General features: G+C 39.2%; 1 protein-coding gene across 1 annotated transcript in view; it reads right to left on the bottom strand.

The window, feature by feature from the left end:
* ADAMTSL3 (ADAMTS-like 3) overlaps positions 1–11,762 on the bottom strand; it is a gene marked incomplete at its 3' end in the record, with an annotated part of 131,269 nt that overhangs the window by 974 nt on the left and 118,533 nt on the right. The window contains exons 16-20 of the mRNA XM_008946234.1: positions 10,129–10,258; positions 8,879–9,071; positions 8,042–8,221; positions 7,122–7,275; positions 1,725–2,805 (exon numbers count right to left, since the gene is read on the bottom strand). Of these exons, the coding sequence (XP_008944482.1) occupies positions 1,725–2,805; positions 7,122–7,275; positions 8,042–8,221; positions 8,879–9,071; positions 10,129–10,258 (1,738 nt within the window). The remainder of the gene's footprint in view (positions 1–1,724; positions 2,806–7,121; positions 7,276–8,041; positions 8,222–8,878; positions 9,072–10,128; positions 10,259–11,762) is intronic.

The raw sequence follows: 11,762 nt of genomic DNA on the forward strand, positions 1-11,762 counted from the left end.
ATGGTCTAATTTGACTTCCAAATCACTGTAGGGTTTGGGTGTTTTGTAATGTTATCATTCACTAAAGCTAATGTCTTCCACCAGCAACCTACAGGTGCCTTGAATACCTTGTGTGTCATCTGAGGGGCAAGATATCAGAGAGAGCATCACAGGCTGGGGAAGAGGCAGAAAATAACAGCTTGGACTCTTCTCCCTTGTCACCTCTCTGAGCAGTGAGTTATATGAATCATGTCCAAAAAAAGTGTAGCTCTGGCATTCCTCCACACTGAATACACTCACAAAAGTAAAAGAAACATGAACAAATATTTAAAATACTTGTCTTTCAACAAAGAAGCCACCTCATGCATGGCTCAGGTATAGCCTTTCAGTAACTCAACAGATAAACAGTCTGTTTACCTCTTCATTCTTTTTCAGATGTAATGCTATTCATGGCACTGGTTTTTCAGTACATACACATCTATACAGATTTGTCTATAAGAAAACTTACTATGAAAAAAATTAGGAAAAAAACCCACTTTGCCAATGTATCCTTTAAGTGCAAGAACATCAGTGTGGGCTAAATTAAGGAAATTTATGGAAGTAAGCATGAGGAATCAAACATACTCATAAACAAAATACCATTGTGTCCAAAAAATGAAAGTATCACTTGCAAGAAATTAATGGGAAATGATGTATATTCCACAAAATAAACAGAACCAGTGGGAGCTACATGGTTCCAAAAACATTTGCACTTTTAAAAATGGTTTCGTTTTGGTGTCTTTGCTTTAACTGATAGCCCTGCAGAAGTCTATTTTTCTTGGCAGTGCAGTTAATCAGTTAAGTATGTTGATAAATATCCAAAAGTACCTTTATCATTTCAGAATCATTTTTTTTATTACTCAAGAGCTAGCTATATTTCCAAGAGGCTCACACACGAAGCTAATGTTAATATTATCAGGTGAGCTTCTCATTTATCAGCAATGAAGTAAAAGTGTTTGCTCAGACTTAAGCAAATATCTGAATATAGCACACACTTGCTGTACTTGTTCTTCAGGCACAGATCTCAAATGTGATGGTAATACAAGTCCTTTATTATTTTTTATTCCACCATCCTCAATGGAAATATTTATAAATTCTAAAGTACTGGCAAAAAAAAAAAATCCAGCCAAACAAACAAAAAATCCAACCAAACCACAAAAGCTCATTCTTCCTTTTTAAATTGAAGTTATGCAGCTACAGTTACACCTAAAGATTTACTGTGCTGAAAGATGGTGAGGGTACCAGAGATATTTTCCCTCCTTAAAATGAGTAAGAACTAAGCCTTGTTTTCATCTCTACCATAGCAGTAGATTTTAATGTCTTCCCAGTGTATTTGGTATCTGAACAAATCCAACAGGCTTCCTAATTTTACTATAAATCCGTTCATTTTCTGATGCAGCTGAAATGATTAAGGCAGATCACAGAATACAGTTAGGACATCCAAAACACTTCACCTAGTAAAAGAAGTCAATCCTCCCAGATAGTGTCATGGAAATGGACAGATACTTAGATGTTAGTAAAGCCAAACAACATGACAGATACTTGAAAGGAAAAAAAATAAATTAGTCAAAAGCTGGAAGGTGCAGTGTTCATGCTTATCTCATTTTTACAACAGTATGTTTTAATGCTGCACAGCAGGGTGGATTTTTACAGCTGATAGCGACATAATAAGTCATTCAAAAATAAAAGAGAAGATATTTACTTACTTCTCAGAGGCTTTTAATGTCTCGCCGTCTTTTGTCCAAGTATATTTCACTTCACTAATAACACCTGTTTCACACAGTAGATTGACAGCATGAGTATTCTTGGTCAGAAAAACTGTATTTCCAATTCGTACAGTTAAAGTTTTGTTGAAGGAAACTCGAGGAATTTCCTTTTGCCTCATAATAACTGGAACCTTCTGGTCAAACATTAACTTATCAACAGTTTTTGTGCTGAAACGTTCAGATTCATTTGGTGATTTGCCCGTGAGTTTTGAGGCGAGTTTCTCACCCTGAGCCCCCTTCCATTTCTCAGTGGTTGGTTGTGGAGGCCTAGATAATTCAGCAACTAATTGGTAAATGATCTGGGATGCCAAATCATCATTGACCTCTCCAGTTTCAATGAGCTCACTCATGTTCCTTATCAGTTCTTCAAACTGCCCGGTGTCCATGCTGTAGGCGCCCTGGAGAACTGCTGCCTCCAGACGTTTATTCTTGAATTCACGAGAGCTGAAGTCTTCTGCTGAATTACTTCCAAAGGTTTCAAGATTTCGCAGGAACGGCTGATCATTTATTTGCCTGTCACCCAGATAGAGCTCGTTCTTCTTACTCCACATTTGCCACATTTTGCTCATTTTATGCCATTTGGCCCCAAAACTGTTTGCTTCGTTGTGATCTGTGTTACTGGTCTCACTGGCATGTTTTCTAAGAGCTGGTGGTTCTATCAGTCTGTTGTCAGTACCAATGAGTTTGAGTACAAATGTCTCATGCACAGAGCCTGCAATACATCGGTACACACCGATGTCAGTAGCTTCAAGACTATGTATTTTGAGTGAGCCTGACTTAGTGATGCCAAGTCTTTTGGAGTTCTGTAAGTGTTGTCCATCTTTCTCCCATCGGATAAGTGACTTCTGGAACCTTCGTACAGGACACTTAATTACAACAGATGTTTTGGGAAGTAAGTAGGCTCGGCTTCCTATGGTGAAGTTGATGCGCTTCTCTTGTCTTGTCTGAATATACACTCGGTGAATACTGATAATCTGAGGTCCATGAGCAGAATACTTTTCTGGAAGCTTTGGTTTAATCTCTGAAAGAAAACAAAATGTTGAAAAGTCTCTAAACATTGGCACTCATACTTACAAAATCTTCTTTTCACAGAATGCTTGACAGAGCTTTTCCTGACTTTGTTCAAGTCAGATTGCAACATGCTAAGCTTTTATCTGATTCACAAAAATCCAAAAATACGAACAACATGAAGCCATAACATTCCCCTGGACCAGCCAAGAATCCTGTCACCTCTTCCCCAAATCTCCTAACAATAAGAAGACACAGTCAACATATACCTTGTGAAGGACATAGGTGGTGCACACATACGCAAGTGTATATATGCATGCATGATAGAACACAGTAATTTATACTATAGATATAATCCCATTACAGTTCTCTTTCCTATATCTTTCCAACTGCAGCCTCAGAAAGGCTAGGCATGACAGGAATGGAAAAACTGAATAAAAAAAATTTGAACACATTATCACTTTCCCCACATTTGAGCACTGTCAAGTGCAGAATGACCTAAACCAAAATCTATCCAAAAAAATGAGGCTCCCCTTGACTGCTATTTAAACAGTTGGCTGGCTATGCAGGTTGTTGACTGAGTCAAGCCAAATTGACAGCAACATAGGAGGTGAAAGAAACAGTCAATGAAGACACAGTACAGCCACAACAAGCAAAGCCACCCCGTCATCATTGGCTGAGGGTAATTTCTTTGGGTTGAAAGATGACTTGCTCCAAGTATTGTGCCAAGAAAGTAAGGAAAGGATGTAAGTAAGGAAAAAGAAATAAGTCAAACTTTTGAGAGGTTGATTATAGCTATCAGATGAATTGACAAAAGCAGACAATCACAGTGTAAAGCTTCATGCAAACCAGGTGTGGAGACAGTGGGTATTATAAAGCTCCTCCTGTACTGCACTGCAGGCACTTGGATGCTGAAAGGTTTCTAGGGAGCTGCCTGAACGAATGCCACCAGAGGCAGGCTTCCCCAGCAGTGGCAGGGTCCACACACTGGAGACAACAGGAGAACACTGCCATGGTCCCACGCCACCGTGCCGACTCACTCACTGCTGGCAAGGGCCACGCCCCGCTTTGACCAGCAGAGCTCATGTCACCAGAAAAACACCAGGCGTGGAGCAAGGGCACACCCCCAAGGCAGTCCCATGCAAGATGAAACTGGCCAGCTGGAAGAGTCAGGAGACACTGTGTCGGTGCTAGAAAACAATTCCGTTGTGTTTGGTGACCCAGACTTTTGGTCTGTGACAGAGAAAAATGTCAGAGCCTGCAGAATGAGTTGAGAATGAGCCAGGAAATGGACACACAAATCTAAATGCTCCTTAGCACACCTCAACCTGAAATCTTTACTACTATTCTACTTGGTAGGATATTATACATAAATAGGATTTTATACATAAATAAAATAACAGCTACATTGATGGCACACAAATAATATTTGAAAACTACGTGTTTCTTACATACATATGCTTCAAATATGCTGTGAAGAAATAGGTGAAAAGCTAAATGCTTCAAGCATTCAATAAGTGTGTACACTATATGAACTACACCCTAGAGTGCATTCTTATGCTTATAAAACAAAATGGTTATTTTCAGTGTTTGGGGTAACAAGTCCAGACCTGTGGGGATATCATGGTTTCATAATTACACAGCTTTTAAATCCTTATTTGTTATCCAGATACATGGTTCCCTCAACCGTTTCACATGCTACAACAAATAAATTGCTTTAGGCACTCAGTTTACTAAAATTCTTAAAGTAGCGTCCTGTTTTTAATAAGTTATTGGGCCCAAAATATTTATTTTTAGGGAAATGTTCCAGTATTAAATATTCCATTTCCAAAATCCAACTTACAGACACAGTAAGTGTAACTTTAAACACACAAATTAAAATACTTCAGCCTGTGGTCTGTTTACACTAGTTATTCCAACATGGAATTAAACCCAGTGCATACTTATAAATATGTTAACAAGTCTCATCCATTTCATTTTTTAAAAAAAGAAAGACCACTAACCCTCGTTAGCAGTTCAACACTAAAGGGTGTGTATATTTTTAGTGGTGACTGGTGAGCAAGGCTAGGAGTGAAACAAAGTTCAGAGCTGTGAATGCTAGGCTGTATAAATAAGGTCATATGAATAGATGAGGCCACGTAAGTGTGTGTTTGCTAGATCTGTGGTATCATCCAGTCTTGCAGCTGCTAAGGTAACAAACCGTTTGGGAGAGTTTGTTTCTACAAGGTAAGTCTTGCTTAAGGATTATATCGTACTGGAGTCATTGGACCTCATTATCACCTGGTACAAATCCATCTGCTTCCAGGACCTCTAATGGTCCTCTGCAGCTTCAGCTGGGCCTCAGGTCCCAGTGACCTCAGGGCTGGACTGGTGTTATTTCCCATTTCTCAGAGCCCACAGTCAGGAATGTTTATGACTCAATGAGGCCTATTAAGTAGAAAACAGCTATGATTACCAGTCCCAGGGTAAAGAATTAAGTCTAAAAAGCCTCATCATTGTCATAAGACAGTGAAAAAAGGAGCTCATCTAAGCCACAGAAGCATAATCTTGAGGAGGCACATTCAGAAACACTGCTCTCAAAGACAAGAGCCCCTAACAGCACACATGCCATGCACCACATCACTCCCCACTGAGTCCACTTCACTCCTTGTAGTTAGCCATCTGCCTGTCCTAGGGCCGTGCTAGGTTCCTGCCTTCTATTCACTCCCCCTTCAAGGCAGCCTGAATCCATGGCTGCAGGAGGAGATACCTCCTGCATGTTCCTGTGAATCCAAAGCCTGCTGCTGTCCCGGCTCCTTCTGCAAAATCCAAACTGGAACTATCGGTACGGACATGTCTCATGCCTTCCCCTGCCCTCCTGTTGCACAGCCAGGGAACTGCCAGGCAGATCTGAGCTGCAAGGGCTCCCTTGTTCCAAAGAACAAGGTTGTGGAGACGAAGGAAGAGGACAGCGATTCTCTTCTATGACTTTGATCTGCACCCATTCAGCACCACTGCATCCCCACTGCAGTCACTGTCCTGCTTTCCCAGCACTGTGGTGGAAGCTGACAATGCAACTTTAATATCAGTCTGTGCTAAACAATTTGCAAACTGGCTACACTGCCATTCAACTATCCACAATTAATTAAATTCAGATAGATATGCAGCTCAAAATATTTTATTAAACCTTATGCCAAGGACATTCCTGAAAGTCCACAGGGCTTTATTTAAGTGGAGTTTTGAACCTCAGGATTTTGGCATGTTAATCTGAAATGAAGGCCAGGAAAAGAAGCTTCATATTATGTATGAATCAGTAATTATTCTATTTCTTATTTTGTTTTGTGAATAAATTTTAAAGCAAAGCTTCAAAATGTATAAAGTAGCTATTTCTTGACAGCACTGTGAATTGGGTCAAAACACATCTATCTCTGTGATCAAAATCGGGCCATTCATGAAGGCTTTTCATTTTCCCTCACCTCAAAACTACACACTTTCCTTTATTCCTTTCTTTTCAACACTCCGCTCCCCAAATCTACAAACAAATCCTCTCCATTATAAGGGAAGGGGAGAACAGGTTCAGACAGAAGGAACTTGCATTTAGAACTTCCTATTCAAAATTACTGTAATTGAACATACTTGGTATCACTAAGGTATTTTCATTGGCATTACACACAGGCAACTAGTGCAACTACCATGAGTGTCATAACCCAACTGGGTCCAAACTGTACAATTCCTATAGACAATCTTTCTGAAAATGTTTTTATGTAAACAGTAACAAAACACTGGATTATTTGAAGAGTGTCTGCACTGTCTTCACTTCCTGCGAATCTCATGAAACTGGGATTCTCATTTCTACAAGGAAAGATAGAAATTATAACTAAAGTTATCGCTGGCAGAGAGTTTCAGGTTTTGAATTCCACCATGCTAAGCAAAATGTCCAGTGTAATACAAGTGTATGGTGAAAAGACAAGCCAGGAACGGATTCTTATCTTTTCTAATGTCATTTGTAATTTATGGCTTTTTAAACTTATTTTTTTTTAAGTTTGGATAGTGTAAAAGATAAAGAAAAAATCAGGTTAAATGTAGGTAAGTATAAGTAAGAGATATGTACCATTAAAATGTATTCAAAAACTACTTCTTGAGATCATAACCTTTATTTCTGACTAGCAAAAAAAAAAAATTAAAACCAGTCCCGTTATTACTGGTCTAGTAATTATGATATTCAGTTTATGCCAGATTAGTAATGTTGTGAAAGTATGGGGAGATGACTGAATTAACCTGTTTACAGATTTTTCCTTATAAATAGATCATTCCAAATCAGCAAGAAGCTACATAAATTAACATACTTACTATTGCAGTCATTCATCTGACAAGACCTTACAAGCAGTGAAGGAGACAGACCACTACACATTGATCCATTTAATGTGACATATTGGCCCTTTGCTGTTAGGTTTTGGCAGGCAACTTTCCTCCTCTGGATTCCAACACCGCAGCTTACTGAGCACTGTGAAAGGAAGGATGCAGTCAGACTAAACGTGCTAATTTTAAACTAGTTTGTTGGTTTTAGTTTTTTTTTTTTTTTCTTCTGAAAGAGACTGCACATGCTTTACTTCATATGAATCCTTGTGTTATTCAGATATTAAGCTCTGCTTTTCCAGAGAATAAGAATATAAGACAGACAATTTCTTTCACCAAGAAACTCAGGAACAATGCAAATAACATGATAGTATTTCTTTATGCCCAACCATGGGTAGAACAGAGCAATGAGATCTAATATCTAAGAGAAAAAATTCAGTATATTCTAAATAGTCTGTGTCAGGTCTCCCAACTGTCTCTCCTAGTTTGCATTTCATGAACCTTTGATTGCAGCTTCTAAAGTCTGTTTTATAAATATTTTTGAACAGAGAGCAGTAACAAACTTGCTTACATCCAATGGGAAAGGAAGAGGACATATTCCAGAATAATGCAAGGATCTGTGTTTTGGAAGCCATACTATGCGATAACTGTTAGCTAGACATGTCTGGTCGAATGCATTGGCATTACAGCCTGTCCTTCAGCAACTGAAATACAGCTCAGGAAGAGGGCTGTGATCAGTCTGGTTATAGGCAGGGATGCATAGCAACTGCATGCAGTTTAGTCCAACTATGTGCCTTTATGAAACCTTCAGCTACAGTGTAAACTTGCTGCACCAAACATTCACTGAAGCAGGAATCTTTAGATCTCATGTTGCAATTGCAGCTTTTAGCTTACCATTTTTGAGGGCTACTCACCTTGGACCATTCTCCAAAGACTAGCTGAGGAGGACAATCAACTTTAGCACATGGTTTAGTAGATGGCAATTTAGGTTTCTGGCAGGTGTCATCAGCGTGTTTCAGGAAACTTCCATCTGTCAGCAGCTGCTTACAGTACACTCTGCGGGTCTGAATCCCTCCTCCACAAGTACGTGAACACTAACAAGAAGAAGAGAATGTAGCATGTACACCTGCACGGACATCTGTGTTCACCCATCAGATGGTTATTGCACACAAACACTGTAAGCCGCTCTCCCCCCCTTATGCTCTCTTGAAAAATGACATCTACCTTCAAATAGAAAGAAAGCAGCATGTAGAAAATTCTTAGGTTAAAATGTTTAGCTAATGTATTAGAGATTGTAAAACATAAGTGAAAAAGTTACTCCACTTGAATACGATTAAGTAGTAGAAATCTTAGAGAGAAATGTGCATCTTGCACATAGATCTATGTCCCTCATCAGTTAATATACCTGGTGGGAGTTTGGGAAACTGACCCCGAGACAAAAAAAAATAACAAAGCAATTTCTCCAGAAGCAGGTTATTGCATTTGCAGAGCACAGAAATAAAGGTGATGTCTGGGGTAACTGGTATCCTGCCTTCTGAAATCTTAAAAAGGACTTTCCACCTCATCCTATGACTATCCATTGGCATAGAAGTCAAAAGCAGTATTTTTGACCCTGGATTAATTTGTTCTAATGAAATCAGTTGAAACACATACCCAAGTTCAGGAGCTACCTTCCCTCTTACTCCAGCTAGCGAATTTCAAGTATGCCACCAGCAGAACACATTTAAACTATTTCTGTAACTCAGTCATACCTGCTGCCATTCCTCAACGTGCCAAACAGGGGGACAATCAATCTGGTTACAAGCTTGTAAAGAATGAGGCTTTTTGTCTTTGCACTCTTGGGCAGCAACAGTGGATCCTCCCTGCTGCCGGCAGGACACGTCTCTCGTCTGTATCCCGACCCCGCAGGTAGCCGAGCAGCGTCTCCAGGGGCCACTGTGCCACCTAGTCCAACAACAGAGCCACACACTCACGTTTTAGCAGCTCACCCCAGACCGGGGAAGGAGCCATCACACCCACACAGAGCCTAGCAGAAACATAACCCCAGGCCTGGCTATTGACAGACAGCGAAAACATCCCCTCGGCTTGGCTGTCACGCAAAATCATAAACTACACTTATAAACTTACAGGTAACAAGAAAAAGGAGAAGTTATTAACAATCAAGTAATAAAAAGTCATTCTGAGACAAATTCAACTCCAGCATTTACTTTGAGAATGCTCCTCACAGAAGAACACAGCCTCTTGGCAACCTGCTGACATTTACATTTATAAATGTAAACACGTAAATAGACCTTTTGTATATTCACAAAACTTCCTTTAAAACTGTGTATGTTTTCTGTAAAACATCCTGTTCCTGTTAACTTCTTCCCTACGTTTTGCAGGAGGAGGTTTCTGGAAATACACAGAAACAATATGCAAAGGATCAGGGATGTTAGAGATCAAAAGTGGGTAAAAATAAGGCAGCGCATTGCATATATGACCCTTTCGAGTGACCAATTTAGCTAAGTTTTCTTGGATTTGAACTGGTTTTGTTAAGAATTTCCCAGAATCTCCAAATAAATATAACAAGACATAAAAACTATGTGAGGCTACTAAAGAGGCATGAAATTAAAATATCTTTAAATCATAATTTCACTTTTTTTCATTCAGTAAGGACAGAAAGTAAATGTTCTCTGTTTTTTTTGTGAAATTGCCTTAAAATTTTCCTCCTACCACTAGAAGAGTTAAAGCTTTTTTTCCAACTCTGGCAAATATCTATGCAGAAGAGATTTATTTCAGAAAATGTTCCCTGTTTTATTAGTGAGATGTGAAGAGTAAAAAAGGAGTGAACAAGACCAAAAAAACAACTCAACCCCAAAAACTCGTTAAGGACAGAAATAGTGAAATTTCATCCCAAAGCAAGACCACAGCCCTGCAATCTAAACCCTTTCTGAGAATGCCAGTGTTTATTTAAGTCGTATTAACCATTTCTTTGCCACAATATGAGTTCATTACTGTGTACCTTGGAGGACAAAGCTTCATATTGCAAGTACGAGCCATCGGTGGAGGCCTCTTGGAATTGTCACACAGGGTTTCATTGACACCTTGTTTTGTCTCTACATGCAGACACATGGCAATGGCTTCTTGTGTTCCTGAATTAAAAAGGAAAACACTCATGCAACACTGAAGATGGAAGAGATTTCTCTTAAACTTACTCGTGAAGAATATTCAGTAAAAAAGCCCTAAGCACGGAATTAGATAGCAGGCTTAGCAGTAACATCTCGGGTCCAAAGGAACATAGAGATTAGTCTATATATTTAATGTTCAAAAGATATTTGTCATTTATATCTAGCACTTTACTGCCATGATATTTAAAAGGCTTGACTGGACATTCTACATCTCTGAAAACCAACAGAAAATAGGCTTTTTTATCTGTCCACCATAAGATGCTACATCTGCCTGGTTCTACAATGGTTCCAAGCCAACTACTGGTTTCATTGCCAAAAGCAGGGTAAAAGTGATTCCTTCTCACTTACCTTGACTTTAAGGAGCTGAAGATTTGCAAGAAATGTAATTTAAAAATGCAGAAAACTTGCAAAACTATAATCAGGAGAATGGCTGTCTAAACATAGAACCTTTCTCACAGGGGCTAAGAGGTGCAATAGTTTTGCTGAAGGCAGCAAATCTGACCCAGCCTAGAGCTTTCCTCACTCATGATCATTCTTGGCACCTTCTGGTCTGCAGCTCTGGCTACCTGGATCTTATTACTGAAGCATGAAAGATTACTAATACTTAAATTTCTTTGAGTCAAAATGAAATGTAATATAAGTTTGCTTTAGAATAAGTCAGCTTAGCAAATACACATTTGGTGAGCTACTTTTTTTTAAACCTCATGTAATTACTCAGTTTTATATATCATATTTTTTAGTCTGAAAGCCTTGCCCATTCCCAAAGCTCACTTACATGCACATGGAAAGCAAGATGGTTTGTGTTGTACTCAGGGGACATCCAGTGCGTCTGGGATGTTCTATATAAGCAGTGTTAATGACCATAATCAAAACATGCAAAACTAAAAAGCACTGAAATAATAAAATACCTATTTTGTTGCTTCCAGGTAAAAAAAGTCTTTGAAGAGTCACTTCAGAGAGTTGAAATTTTCCTTTCCTCCTTTTACTCATCTCCTGTGATTGTGTAAGGATATGAACTTGCTTTCAGCAGCAGGTTTTCTTATGACCAACTTCTAAGGTTTCCAAGGGAGGTGCATTTTTAACCAGAAACCTTCAGTAACCCCTTCACGGTATCACCTATGGCATTACCTCTAAACCTCACCACTATTGTTACACAAAGAATATTACAACTATTGCCACTTCCATGTCAGCTGTGCATGACTGATTTCTTGGCACTATTGACCATTAGCTATGCAGATTTCAGCAGGCGTCACGAAACATCCTACACTGAAAGTTTCATCTCCATGCCAATCGTCTGTATTTCTCTCCTTTACAACATAGTCACGAGCACTGCCATTCTTTTCATAAACCAAAGCTGTTCCTTCAATCTATAAACAACTCTGAGGTAGTCCAGTGTATAAGCCAGCCCAGGCCACAGTCCCTCTTTGTGACACTTGAATCAGTCCAACTATTTCAGAACCTTCAGCAG

The sequence above is a fragment of the Merops nubicus genome, unplaced genomic scaffold, assembly GCF_000691845.1.
Source record: "Merops nubicus isolate BGI_N331 unplaced genomic scaffold, ASM69184v1 scaffold16880, whole genome shotgun sequence".
In the NCBI taxonomy this organism is placed as follows: domain Eukaryota; kingdom Metazoa; phylum Chordata; class Aves; order Coraciiformes; family Meropidae; genus Merops; species Merops nubicus.